Raw genomic sequence first — 15,009 nt, forward strand, 5'->3', positions numbered from 1 at the left:
AGAACCATGAGCCTCCTAAGTTCTGTATTGAAGTCAATGTACACAGAAAATAGAAAATAGCTGTCCTCTGATACACCAGGGTGCTACCCTACTGAGTGTTGTTGAGGCTACTGTAGACCTTCATTGCAAAACATGGTTTAAATCCGTTATTTGGTGACATAAAACTATACTAAATATATTCATATCTAAAAAAAAAAATGTAAAAAATGTTTTGTAATGTTTCACTATTTTGATCAAATTCACTGAGTAGGATGGTCCTCCCCTTCCTCCTCTGAGGAGCCTCCACTGTTTGCAGTGTTTTATATGATGATTTTTACTACAGAATACTGCTAACCCCAATACTGACATGACACTCCCCATTCAGAAGGATGGAAATGCAATGTTGCTTGAGCGTTGTTTGGATGGGACATGTTATTTCTCCCAGTTCTTTTCCCAGATCAGATGACCTTGTTTCCAGAAGCGAGCGGGCACATTCCCAGCTGATTACAGTAGGACCCTATTGGGAGTAGGAGCTGGTGAGGGGAAAACTTTCCATCAGCTGCGTGCGAGTTCTGCACACACACACACACACACACACACACACACACACAGGGGACGCTAGGCACACAGGGGACGCTAGGCACACAGGGGACGCTAGGCCCACAGGGGACGCTAGGCCCACAGGGGACGCTAGGCCCACACACACTGGCAAGGGGAAACCTTTCAATGAGCTGGGTGTGAGCGCTACACACACACACACACACACACACGAGGGAAACCCGGAGATGAGGACTGCTGGAGGGTATAATCAATTCCTGTCAAGTGTAATACTCTTGGTTTATAACCTGATGTACTGAGATGGCAGTGTATCGCCTGTAGCACACACACTATCAACCTCACTTTGGGGTTTCAGGTTTGGACAGAATTGGAGTGGATGTAAGATAAGAGTTGCTTAGCCTTGTAACAATTGACTGTCCACATCCCTATGCATAACGTGCTGTCTACTATTGACAGCATGTCTATGATTGAGAGTCCTTCACCTCCCTATCCAAAATGTGCTGTCCATGCTTTCATCTCAGGAACTGTGTTTACCTTAAAAAGGGGCCATCAGGATTTCTAACAGTGTGGTTTTAACGCCTCCTAGTCCCCAGGTAGTCCGAACTCATTGTTAAAAATAGAAAAAGGTAAAGGGCACCACTACAGCTAAAGAACCTTAATCAGATTCTCCACAGGGGGAGACTGCATCTTATTTTCCCACTGTCTGCTCCCAGCACTTATCCAGGAAGAGAACCAGAGTATGAATGTCTACAAGAGGAATCCCCTACCCTGGGCCAAAATATTCATGCATGCATACATACTACACATGACCACCGGCAGTCGGGTGCACACACACACACACACACAGTGGGTAGAGAGAGACTGCTGAAAGTGTTGTCACACTAGCCCTAAGCTACCAGCAGGGTACCAGACACCACCCCCCCTCTCATCCCCCCCACTGCTACTTTTGGCCAATGGGAGCAACTCTCTGTGTGTGTGTGTCCTCTGACTATAGGGCATTCTGGAATAGCCTTCCTCTCATCTAAATGAAGCAAGTCCTCCAATCAGTTCCCTCTTTTAAAAAAAAGTCTTAAGGATCAGACCTTTTTAAATTTTCACCTAAAATGACATTAATGGGGCATAATCGCAGCTTGTCAATAAGTTGGACTCTGACCATGTCTTGTGTAAAGACTTCCAGCAGAGAACATCTAGATATGATTTATTAAGAATGGATGCATTAAGAATGTGTACCTACATACACGCACAAGGGTACTTACTAATAGAGCACTTCATTGGCTTCGTGTCTTTCATAACGCACTGTCTCACACATTATCCTGTAGGAGAGAGAGGGAAGGACAGAGGAGAGGGGTGGGGCGAGAGGGGGGAAGAGAGGAGATAGGAGAGGAGAGAAGAGAGGAGACAACAGTGACAGCAAAGTTAACAAATACAATAGAACAGATGGATGGTTGGGTTCACTAAGTTTAGTTTATTGAGTTTGTAGAAGCTCTCCGAGAGTACCTTTAAGAGGAAGGAAATGTCAGTATTTTAAAAGTAACTCATGTGCCTTGGCATTTGTGAAACTTTATTTTAGTAAACAGCGATATCAAAAAACACAAACTCCCAAAAACAGCCCAGAGCATGTCATGCATATTATTGTTGCTCAAGGATTCAAAACAAGCAGGAGAAAAACAAGTCTCTGAGAACTAGCTACCGCAGAGGAAAACAACATTCCTTTAAGGTATTACTAGTTTGTCTCATCAGGGTATTGTACAACTGCTAATCACAGATCATCCATGTAATTAACAAGTATAAATTCATGTGTAATTCATTTGATCAATCTGAATCAATGTGCGAGCTCTCACCTCAGCTGGTGTTCTCTGAGGTTCGACAGGGCCTCCATCCCATGCAGATAGGAGTAGACTATTTCCAGGTCCTGTGTGAATAGAGGAGATGTGTCAGTTTATTAGCATTTTAACATTCCGATTTTACCGGGTGCAGGGTGTTGGAATATCATGGGGAAAAGGTCAGCGTGTTAACAGTAGACAGACATGAAGAGTCAGCCGTTATAAGAGCCAAACAACCTTTCTAAAATGGCCAGTGCTGTCCCTAATACCTACAATACCAGTCAAAAGTTTGGACACACCTACTCATTCAAGGGTTTTTCTTTAATTTTTAAAAATTTCTACATTGTAGAATAATAGTGAAGACACAAAACTATGATATAACACAGAATCATGTAGTAACCAAAAAAGTGTTAAACAAATCAAAATATATTTTAGATTCTTCAAAGTAGCCACCCTTTGCCTTGATGACAGCTTTGCACACTTGGAATTCTCAACCAGCTTCACCTGGAATGTTTTCCAACAGTCTTGAAGGAGTTCCCACATATGCTGAGCACTTGTTTGCTGCTTTTCCTTCACTCTGCGATCCAACTCATCCCAAACCATCTCAATTGGGTTGAGGTCGGGTGATTGTGGAGGCCACGTCATCTGATGCAGCACTCCATCACTCTTCCTTGGTCAAATAGCCCTGACAGTCTGGAGATGTGTTGGGTCATTTTCCTGTTGAAAAACAAATGATAGTCCCTCTAAGCGCAAAACAGACCGGAAGGCATATCGCTGCAGAATGCTGTGGTAGCCATGCTGTTTGTGTTTCTTGAATTCTAAATAAATCACAGTGTCTCCAGCAAGCACCATCACACCTCCTCCTCCATGGGAAGCACACATGCGGAGATCATCCGTTCACTTACTCTGTCTCACAAAGAGACAGTGGTTGAAACCAAAAATCTCAAGCAGTCTCCTCTGAACAGTAGATGTTGAGATGTGTCTGTTACTTGAACTCTGAAGCATTTATTTGGGATGCAATTTCTGAGGCTGGTAACTAATGAACTTATCCTCTGTAGCAGAGTTAACTCTGGATCTTCCTTTCCCATGGCGGTCATCATGAGAGCCAGTTTTATCATAGCGCTTGATGGTTTTTGCAACTGCACTTGAAGAAATGGTCAAAGTTCTTGAAATATCCCAGATTGGCTGACCTTCATGTCTTAATTAAAGTAATGATGGACTGTCGTTTCTTTTTACTTATTTGAGCTGTTCTTGACAAAATATGGAATTGGTCTTTTACCAAATAGGGCTATCTTCTGTATACCAACCCTACCTTGTCACAACAGAACTGATTGGCTCAAACACATTACGGAAATTCCACAAATTAACCTTTAACAAGGCACACCTGTTAATTGAAATTCATTCCAGCTGATGACCTCATGAAGCTGGTTGAGAGAATGCCAAGAGTGTGCAAAGCTGTCAAGGCAACGGGTGGCTACATTCAAGAATCTCAAATATATATATTTGTTTCACAATTTTTTGGTTACTACATGATTCCATGTGTTATTTTGTAGTTTTGATGTCTTCACTATTATTCTACAATGTAGAAAATAGTAAAAATAAAGAAAAAACCTGACAGACATGTAGACAGACACACCTCCTCTGCCATTCAAGGCAAAATACTACACCCTTAGAGGCCCAAAGAAAATGCCTGCGCAAAGCACCTAATCTAAGAAAGATACATTTTAGAGACCAAAAAGAAAACAGGACGGGCGGTGCTTCCCTTCACTTGTCTTGACTTTGTCAGCAGACACCAAGCTCTGGGCTCTGAAACCGTCTGACACCAAGGGGAATGAATGGAGAGGTCAACCGGTTTGAAGCACCTCAGGTTAGAGGTCAAAGATTGAGAAAGGGGAGGTGGTGTTTGGTTAAAATGACCTGCGTGTCGTACCAAAGTGTGAGTTACTACAAACAAGACCATAGATCAAACACTGTTGAGCAGATCTGTTGAGCAGATCAAAGCTGAAATGTGATCTTTTGCAAGTTAATATTAGAACAATCACACATGAGTTTATAACGTATGCACATTGAACAGACAAGGGCTATAGGCTATTATGCAAAGTTAGAATTGCTAATAGGATATCAAAGATACGCCCTATGTCCCATTAAATTCACTACATTCATGCAATGCAAAACACTGTTCAGACCGTTGGCTGTTGGTTGAATTAGAACTAAAAAACCTAAACTAGGTTTGCCTTCAAAGCTCCATCGACTGGGTTACCTCGACCCATGTTACATCATGCAGTGATATCCCCAGCCGAATAATAGCCTTATGTTCTGTTCTGACGTCGCTCACTGATTTGTATACTGTGTGGGCCTGATAATTCTGCTTGGAGACTGGCTAGGTTCTGGCACCATCTACTGTACAAGGACAGGACAGGCCAGTTTATTTGGGATTTAACATAACAAAATGGCACAGTACATTGAAACAAATTATCCAGCAAGCTGATATGAATAGAAATTGTTAACACCAAAATAAGACATATTGACATTCTTATAGTTGTGACTAGATAGATGTAGGCCTAGTAAAATATGAGAATATGACTACAAAAGGTGCTATACAATGATTGTAAGCAAGACAAATACTGCCAATGCCATTTTTGTGAGGGATAATCTGGACTCATTATGCCTCAATGTTGCTTACATAGAATGAACAGTGAACATGCTGATTCACACGGGACACCAAGGCCCTGTTGAAAGCTTAGGTGACATTTTTCAGTCTTCCCTAAAGTAGGCTTAATCACAGATTTGAGAGGTTGGTAGGTGAACACACTAGGGTGAAAACTTGCTTTGATTTATCCAAACAACTACAGTAATACTATAACTGAAAGGAAGGGTTGTAAAGAAGATTCCAAACACCAGCGCAATTAATTTCTTCCCGGTATGGGACCAACCGCGTGCGCACAACATTTTCCCAAGGGCCTAATCATAGAATGATATTTCCCATTGCCATACATGGAAGCAGACCTTACCAAGAACGACCACTAGGTGGCATGCTACTGGTGTGTTTTCCCATAGGCCTACTATAGCACAGTGTGGGAAAGAGCGCCACACATACGCCACTCAGGAGCACCAGTGAGAGACAAATATGCAGACCCATCAATTGTGGCTTTGGTCTTAAATATTTAAGATTGACTCGAGATTAGCTCCATGGAAAGAATGCGAGGGACACCATTTTTCCACTGCCTCTCACTACCATGCACTTTCATTTTCCGGTTTTGTGTTTTTGGATTGGATAACGTTTGAGATGTTGGGGCCAACCGCAAAACACTGGGGGGGGTATGTCCAAGTTCATCTGGTATTGCATATTGACGGCAATGACTGTATAGACTCATGGTAGGGGAGTGGGATAAGAGTCAAGCAATGTCAAGTTAGATGAGTGTGTGTGTGAGAGACAGCGAAAGAGAAAGAAAGACAGCATTTGATGAGGGTGCTTAATAAGTGCTATTCAAGCACATCTTTGAAATACCAGATGTTAGTCTTTATGGGGTCTGGGACATTTTTCTCTGTTACCATCCAATTCCTGCTAATTTCCTTAGATCAGGGGGATCTAGTATTTCACTACACCTCTGGATCTGAGTCAGACAGTAGCAGTGTTGTGTACCATACTGTAGGCAAACTATCAGAGGCATTTCCTCCCAGGACATTAGGGCATTAGCCAACAATGATAGCCGTGTGTTCTTTGTTTTGGGCACCAATATGACCAAGGCTGCCTCTCCAGTCTCCATTATCTATGGTTTGTTGTGTAACTCCATGGGCAGTAGGGTACAGAACAGGGCTCTGGGCCAACCTGTTGATAGACGTGACAATCAGTTGAGCAGAGAGAGTTCCAGGAGGAAATTAATGTTTAGCTAAAACCATGCACGTCCACTGAGATCCTGGATTCAAGTTAAGAGGAGGCCTATAACATGATAATTTAGATTCAAGTTATGATGGGAACTAAGCCTATAACATTATAACTTAGTATATAACTTCAATTCGATGGGTGAAGAATTTACAACATTGGCATAAAAAAAATTGAGATTCCAGTCAGCAATCGTCCACTTGACCTCAAATCGCTCCCTTTCACTTTCAATAAAATGGCAAGGACACGAATAACAAAGCCTCATTTAAATTCTAAAACGGCAGCCACTCCTCATCTCAAATCCTCTGATGTGTCTGCAAACAAGATAGGGCGCTTTCATTGTCCGCTCCTTTCATTGGTCTGAATGAGTATTTGGTAAATTCATTTGGGTGAATGCAAACCAACCTGCATCTTATCACACTGACACTGTAGGCGAAACATCAAAACGTGGGGTCACAACCTTAAAGACCTGTGCGGAAGGTAAACTTGGACTTACAAAGAGGACAGCGGGTAGTCTAGTGGTTAGTGTAGGGCCAGTAACCGAAAGGTCGCTAGTTCCAATCCCCAAGCAGACAAGGTGAAAAATCTGTCAATGTGCCCTTAAGCAAGGCTCTTAACCCTAATCGCTCCAGGGTCACCACTGATAATACAAGCACCCACCAAATTATGATTCATTACCATTTTAAACCTCATTCTCTTAGCTAAGAGACGTCCAATGTTGTAACATATGAGCCTATATATTATAATGATACAATATCTGAGATTGCTGTGAGAATTTTAAAATGTGGGATTGGCAGTTGTGGTTAATGTGGCCTTTGGTTTCCACAGGATATTAAAATAATATGACATGTTATTGGCCATAAAACTCACCATAGGATGAGTGTAATGAGCACTTCATTGGGTGCATTGACCTTACAAAAGGAAGTTACATAATACTCACTCCTGTCATTGGTTAAGACCGTGTTACCATCATAATCTCTATCACACAGTCAACAGTAGCAGTCAGTCAACAGTAGCACTCAGTCAACAGTAGCAGCCTCCAATACATCGTAAAATAGAGATTTTAAACAGCTGATAGTCAATGGGATTCATCTCTTTAGCAGATCAGTGATCACCTTGAAAGAAAGAAGAAAGGATGTATTTTAAAAGTATATCAGGAGACAGTCACTCAACTACTGGGCCTTCGTGACAGAGATAGAGACCGACAGTAAGGCCACGTGTGGGAAAGCATGGGTCTGTCACTGATGAGAAGTTGTTGCCAACATCAAGTTCTGTGAGCCACATCCTGTTGGCATGCCTTGTGTAACTAGTCTGGTTCTCTGCTCCATCAAAACAATGTGTCATCGACCAGTTAGCTCAGATCATTAGCATGTCTCCGCCTTAAGATGCCGGTGTCCCCGATCCCTGGCAGGCAGGCACGTCAAGAATTGGCCTTTTAAATCTGGGACGCTTCGCGCAGAGACCGTGGTTCTGTTTCGGGGAAAAGCATAAATTAATCTCCTGCGACTCAGAGCCGAGCCATGCTAGATTCACAACAGATCGCAAACTCCCTCACGACGCCAGGTCAGCGGAGTCAATCACCACCTTCCGGAGACACCTGAAACCCCACCTCTTTAAGGAATACCTAGGATAGGATAAAGTAATCCTTCTAACCCCCCCCTCCCCCTTAAAAGATTTAGATGCACTATTGTAAAGTGGCTGTTCCACTGGATATAAGGTGAATGCACCAATTTGTAAGTCGCTCTGGATAAGAGCGTCTGCTAAATGACTTAAATGTAAATGTTGTTGATGATTGTTGATGATTTCACCATATCTTCAGAGGGCAATGAGACGCGGCAACAAGTTCATAGCTTAACCTAGCGATCAGTGACGCGGTGGAACAAAAAAAAAAAGCGAAAAACACCCCCATTATCAGTATGATTGCCGCCATTTTGATTTCCGACCTTGATCCTTTACCAGGTTAGGCCTCTTTTACCTGATCGTCCATCCCACCAAGCAGAGTCCCAGTTTCAATGGATCCCCTTACCGTGACAGTAGAGGGGCCATCTTGTGTGTCAGCCAGGGGTGAGGACTGCATTCCTCAGATGACACTGCCGAGACAAATAACACACAAGGCCTATGCTATGCCCTCCACCGCTCCCTAACCTATGGAAGGTATGACATGTCGGGAGGAAGAGGCATCTGGGTCATCCATTAGTTAGAACAGGTCTTGTGCCTGGATACATTCTGGTGCTAGCCAGAGACCGCTCACTATCAAGTCTTACAGTAAGACTCCTGAATAGCTAATCATATTTCTACCCTGACTATTTGCATTGCCTGCCCCCCCCCCCCCCCCTTCTACACTGCTGCTACTCTCTATTATCTATGCATAGTCACTTTAATAACTCTACCTACATGTACATATTACCTCGACACCGGTGCCCCCGCACATTGACTCTGTACCGGCACACCCTGTCTAAGGCCCCGCTATTGTTATTTACTGCTGTTCTTTAATTATTTGTTATTCTTATCTCTTACTTTTTTATGTTGGTATTTTCTTAAAACTGCATTGTTGGTTAAGGACTTATAAGTAAGCATTTCACTGTAAGGTCTACAACTGTTGTATTCTGCGCACGTGACAAATACAATTTGATGTTAGCAATTTATGTATTTTTTATATTTAACTAGGCAAGTCAGTTAAGAACAAATTCTTATTTACGATGACAGCCTACCCCAGCAAAACCCAGACGACAGTGGGCCAATTGTGCACCGCCCTATGGGACTCCCAATCACAGGCGGATGTGATTCAGCCTGGATTCGAACCAGGGACTGTAGTGACACCTCTTGCAGTGCCTTAAACCGGTGCGCCACTCGGGAACAGTGAGAAGAACAACATGCCAAACAACACTCATATGCTCCACATAGAATATGCTTTTTAAAAAACATATTCTGCAATATGTCCTGCTGTACAAGTATCATTTAAATGAATGCCATTGGGCTGAAACACAGAATTCAAATTGAGGCTTTAATGTAATCAGTATTTAGTACGGCAGCTGACTAGAAGGAGGTTATGAGTGTATAGAGAGAAGCAGAGGACAGAGACACACAGTGGTGAAGGTCACCAGGTCAGTGTTGTCTACTGTCAAGTATGTGAAAATGGCACAGAGTAGGTTTATACTGTCAGTTCAGCACAAACACACCCCAGCCCCCATCGGTGTCAGTGTGCCAAGCAGGACTCATGAGGCCCCCAGCCCATTCAAAATAGCAAGGACAACAGTTTATGCACAATGTTGTAGGAGACACGTACACCTCTGGCAGGCAGGCGGGTGCATAATGCTTGTGCAAGTGTGTGTGTCATTGTGGAAGTAACATCAATAATGTGTGCAGTGGTATGTGCACGTGTGTATTCCTATGTATGCCTGTGAGTGAGAGGACATTGACTGCTGTCCTTGAATATCTATTGACAAAGAGTGTGGGGCCTGAGGGATATTTTTATCAATTGCCCAGTGCGACCAGACAGCAGGTGGAACCTTTATGTAGGAGGGCAAGGTCACAGAGTAGCTGGGCGCTACACAGTATCAGTGGGTGTCCTGACTCCTGGCAAAGAGAAGGCCAACGATCTTGTTTTCCAAACTCCATGTGCACTACACTATGGTAGGAATGTTGGTGTGGGGCAACACTTGTTTCCCCCTGGTGCTACCTTGAAAGTATTAGCTAAGGCTGGCACCAACACACATTACACAAAGCTAAGTAGCTAGTAGCAGCATTAGTATTGCTGTGCTAGCTAACTCCAACAAGCTAAGACAACACAGCACACAAACAACCCGGAAATTGGAAGAAAAGCTATGTGAGGCAATGGAAAAAGAAAACAATTGCGAATGCTAATCGATAATTTCAAGGAAACCCAATCTCTAGCAGTGCTTCACACCCTGTTTGTGTGAATTGTGGGAGGAGGGGATGTGGTGGATTTCAGTAACAGGAATCTAGGAGGCATGTGAATGAGCTTAGCACCCTACACTTGAGCTGCCAGGATAAAGACTAAGAACAATAGCACAGTGAGATTCCTTAAGCATGCAAATAGGATGCATGCTAGGCTAAAATGAGCAGTTGGTGGTATGCACTCTTTGGACTACCATATTTCTTAAAATCAGAAACATCTACCCTGCGTTCTAAATTGCAACTTACAAGTAGGAATCTTCAATGTATTCATTTATAAGATGACAATACATGGGACCAAAGCCTCGACTTTCATTTAAAAAAAAAAAAAATTAACCTTTATTTAACCAGGTAGGCCAGTTGAGAGCAAGTTTTCATTTACAAGTGCGACCTGTCCAAGATAAAGCAAAGCAGTGCGACAAAAACAACAACAGAGTTACACATGGGATAAACAATCGTACAGTCTGATGACGACCACACTAGATATTATGCTAACACACTGCTAATATTGATGAACATTGGTGACCACTGCACTAGCTATCATGCTAACACACTGCTAACATTCAATGTAAGCTTCAAAAAAGGCTCAGGACTGGTACATTTCACCATTACACTGCATTCATTCATCAGAGCATGGAAAACCAGAGAAGTAAAAAAAGAAATATATACTAAAAATAGACAAGTTTGGAAGCACTGACGCTCCGAACCTTATGAATATGCATATTGACTCCAGGGCGGTTGGGTGAGCACGGCTGTTGAAGCAGGAGCCTTCTGACCACGTCACGTGCGGAAGTCCTTATTAGAGTCATTATTGTTGGTTATGAGCAATGTGAGGGGGTGCGGCGTCAAAGGATTAAAACTATAAAATAGTCCCCTCACTGTGCTTCGTTACAGATCGTTATTTCCAAACCCAAGTGAGTGAACAATAAATGGGGCCCGTTTCTAAGGCTACCTTATAACCTACAGTATTCGCAGCTGTAGTAGTAATACCTGGCTGTAGTCAATACTACCTAAATTGGACTGAACTCATGTATCACAATCTTAAACGTGATCTCATAACAAAATAGCAGTAAGCTGCTGGCTTGAAACGTGTCTGAGGTAAAGTAACCAGAGGAGCTTCAGTTATCAACACGGCTAATCACTTGTTAATGTGTAAGAATCTGATGAGAAGATGGCTTCACTGTTAACCTGTCAGACCCTCAGGTAGGCAACTAGGGGACAAGAACTTTAAATGAGAACGGATTTCTGCCTGTGCTGGCATAACTTTCTGTAGAATCATTCCTTTGGCTCCATGGTGGGGAAATTGGCACATTACATAAACATTCTATTGGGGTTAGTTGCATATTTGCAAAGGTTGTCGTCAGCATAGAGGAATATTCTGAATAAGTAGGCTAGTTATTTTTGTAAGAACTACTATTACTGGATTATTCTTATTGAAAAACAGCCAAGACAATTCCATGTACAATATCATAAGGTACTGACAAAACTCATAAAATGTGCAATTATTTTCTTGTTCAGGAAGCTAAATTCAGTCACTGTTATTGTTGTTTTTTATCTCCACAAACTACAACCCCGTGGCAAAAACCAAGCAACTGATATCTTCTGAATAATTGACGTGGTAAATAAAGATGTATGCATAATTCATGAGTATGTTTACATTTCCTCAGGTTGAATCCTCAGAGAGGTAATCAAGATGGCAGCGACAGTCTCGTTTGTGAGCAAACATTTAACAATGTTATTTTGTGGGAATGTGGGGAAACGGCAATGTTACGCCTAAGACTATGTATAGATAACAGAATTATGGGGACGGGGAGTGGGGGGGCTGGTAAGAATGTTGGGGGGTGTTTGGGGGAAAACAGAAAATCCTGAAGGAAATAAATAACTTCTGAAACAGCTTTTCATTGGGATAAGAAAGATGGTGCAATCAAGTTGGTATAATACCAGCGAAAAGTGTATCCATGTTGAATAACGCAACATGTGGACGCGGCACTGAATATCAGATTATGCATTGTGAGGACACGGCATTGTAACCCTGCTATGCCTCTGGGTGCGAAAGAACCAATCGGTCTACGCTAAATGAGCATTAACTTGCCCGCAGGCCTTCGGTGTGGTGTTATTTTAACGTTATCCACACAACATTAATCAAGCGACATCGATACAGGATCTCAACAGTCATCTAATTAGCACTGTATTTTATGCTTTGAGCAGGGCGTGAGTAACTATAGATCACAATTATGCAAGCATGGTTAGACATGGCAATACATCAAAGTTAACAATGAATTAGCCAATCAAAACATTGAAACTAGACCAAAAAAAGTTACCGCTTAACTAACCACAGCAGGCTATTCAAACATTACCGGTACAAAATGGTGGATAAGTGTTGACCAAACCCCTACAAGGGGATAACAAACTTCTGACCAGATACTGTTAACCGTACAACCAACCATGACTTTGTCCACAACCTCTTATCATGCTTCATAAATGTAACACAACCATTGCCCCTCGACTCCAACCCTCTAACCTAACCACTATGGCCCAGTATGGATTTAACCGTGGACTCTGAACACTCGTTTCAACAAAAGGATAATTCAGCACTGTCTTTCAACCAAGTTGTAGCAGGTCCCAGCCAGGAACAAAGCCAACTGTCGGGCAAAATGAAATGCGCTCCATCTCGCCCAAACAAAGCCCTCAAAAGAGGTGCGGGGTAATCAAAGTTACAGAACATCCCATAAAGAGCAATTCATGCTAATCCACCCCAAAATAAAGCAAAATTGGTAGACTTATATTAACTAAGGTGAATTTGACCAAACAAATGATTTGCTGTATGGGGATAAATATGACAAAATGTATTGTAATGTTTTGTTTTTCTGTCTAATTAAATATACAAGCATGGCAGGGCTGGGGGCCAAGGTCATGAATCATAAGTAGTTTGGGATGATAATAGCAAGTCAGGTCTGGCTCTAATGGGCTTCGATATAGTGCTGCTTTAAAATCAGCCATTCTCTCTGCTCCTGTGGACATTAATCCTCAACATATCCGCCAGTGCATATTTTCAGGCCTCCACTTCGGGTATTTATGGAAACCAATAATCAATCTCCTTACAATTTCTCCCCTCAGCATTCTCTGAAAGGCAATTCCAGCCATGGGTTATGATGATATCGTGCCCCGGTTGCTAGGGAACAACCAGTCAAAACTGCTTTGCTACGAGCATGGCTTTCATTAGGGGGGAATATTTTGGGCTCCAAAGGTGTAAATTCTCCCCCCTCACCAGGTGAGTATGGAATTTTGGGGGGGGTAGTAAATCTAAGGTGGCAAATGGTGACATTTTTAGATTGATGAGAGGTGAGCTCCTCTCTCATCTTGTTGGGTGTTCAATGACGGGGGGTTTAGAAGGACTTGTAAACCGAGATATCCTTTATGATATGCAGGTCGACTGCTCACAACTGGGCATTTCTATTCTTTAGAGAAGGAATGCACACATGCGTCACCCTCGCAAATAACGTCACACACACACACACACACCTCTCCCAAACCACTCCCCCAAGCCACACACACAGCAAATCCTGAACACCAACACTGAATAAATGCATTTGTGGCTCTCTAGCAGTACATAGTGGCATTTCAATTGCTCTATCTTCCGAGTCAAGGTTACTCCCCCTCGTCACTAGCACTGTGTTTAGTGTGATTCAAGAGGGTCTTTGATATCTGGGGGTTATTTGTGCAGGGACAACATGCCCCCAGTCATCTGGGAGCAGGCCAGAGTCAATAACGTTTCCTTGAACGTTTCACCGGTAATGGAGCTGTGAGTCACCAACACAACGTTCCAGTGATAATGGAGATGAATCTCTCACCAGTCTCCCGTCTGTTTCACCTCTGAAGGTATAATTGTCACCTATATACCGTCAGTATTAAGAGACAATTGCACTTCTGTTCTCAGAGTCTCTAAGCCCCATCTTAGTCTGATTCAGTAAGGTCCCAAATTCAGCCCATACAAACGCATTGAATAACAGATTTACTACATGGAACATAGTCGTCATAATAGTTTGTAGGCCAAACCGTTCGGACACTACACACAATTTCGCGAGAAGACAGATTTTCAGGATGTCTCATGGTCTGACAAACACCGCTCTAGCTCTTTCACCGTAGAAGCGAAAGTGCGATATTGGCAGATGCAGTGGACTGAGATGCATCCAATGCAACAAAAAAAAAACATCTCTAGCTTTAACAGATTTTTATGGTGATGTTTTTATTATGCTAATTAGATTTATGCGGGGGCACGGACATTGACTCTAGGGAGTTTGAAAAAATACTGATGTATGCTGTATGTATGCTGATGGTGTCATTTGGTTGACATGGATACAGGAGCTCCCATGACGAAGAGACATTTAATACTAGGTCTACTAGACTATGTGTCAGTGTGACGTCCTGGCAGGTTAATGGTCCATTCTTGTGCCACAATGAATTAAGACATATAACATGAAGGCATCTGTTATTTAGTGCAATTACTTAGTATGTAGACTACTACAAATCAACAGTATTAATGTTTAGAAAAAAAGCCTTGCTCTTGGAAATAGGAAATCAGTGTTTATCAGATAGCCTTTCAAATGTTCCTGCACTTCCTGTATACAAAGTAGCCTTAGGATCCCACCCAAGGACCTAGCGCCTCACCACGACTAAAAAACTGCCTCAACTACAGACGGTGGTATTTCAAGCTATATCCTGAGGATGTTGTTTAACAGAGGAGTGATTTCACTATTGTTATCTGGCAGGCCCCAAGTCACAAGTGTAGACTTCCTCAGGGCAATACTCACCAAACCTAATCGTGTTACAAAAAAAAAAAAAAAAGTGGAT

General features: G+C 42.5%; 1 protein-coding gene across 13 annotated transcripts in view; it reads right to left on the reverse strand.

Annotated features, from left to right (window-relative positions):
- The window catches only part of LOC129858248 (rap guanine nucleotide exchange factor 2-like), a 140,995-nt gene that overhangs the window by 98,132 nt on the left and 27,854 nt on the right, over positions 1-15,009 (reverse strand). For all 13 annotated transcript variants that reach the window (XM_055927347.1, XM_055927355.1, XM_055927346.1 and 10 more), the window contains exons 2-3: positions 2,379-2,449; positions 1,794-1,850 (exon numbers count right to left, since the gene is read on the reverse strand). In XM_055927347.1, the coding sequence (XP_055783322.1) occupies positions 1,794-1,850; positions 2,379-2,449 (128 nt within the window). The remainder of the gene's footprint in view (positions 1-1,793; positions 1,851-2,378; positions 2,450-15,009) is intronic.

Source organism: Salvelinus fontinalis, chromosome 6 (genome assembly GCF_029448725.1).
Source record: "Salvelinus fontinalis isolate EN_2023a chromosome 6, ASM2944872v1, whole genome shotgun sequence".
NCBI classification, from domain to species: Eukaryota; Metazoa; Chordata; class Actinopteri; order Salmoniformes; family Salmonidae; genus Salvelinus; species Salvelinus fontinalis.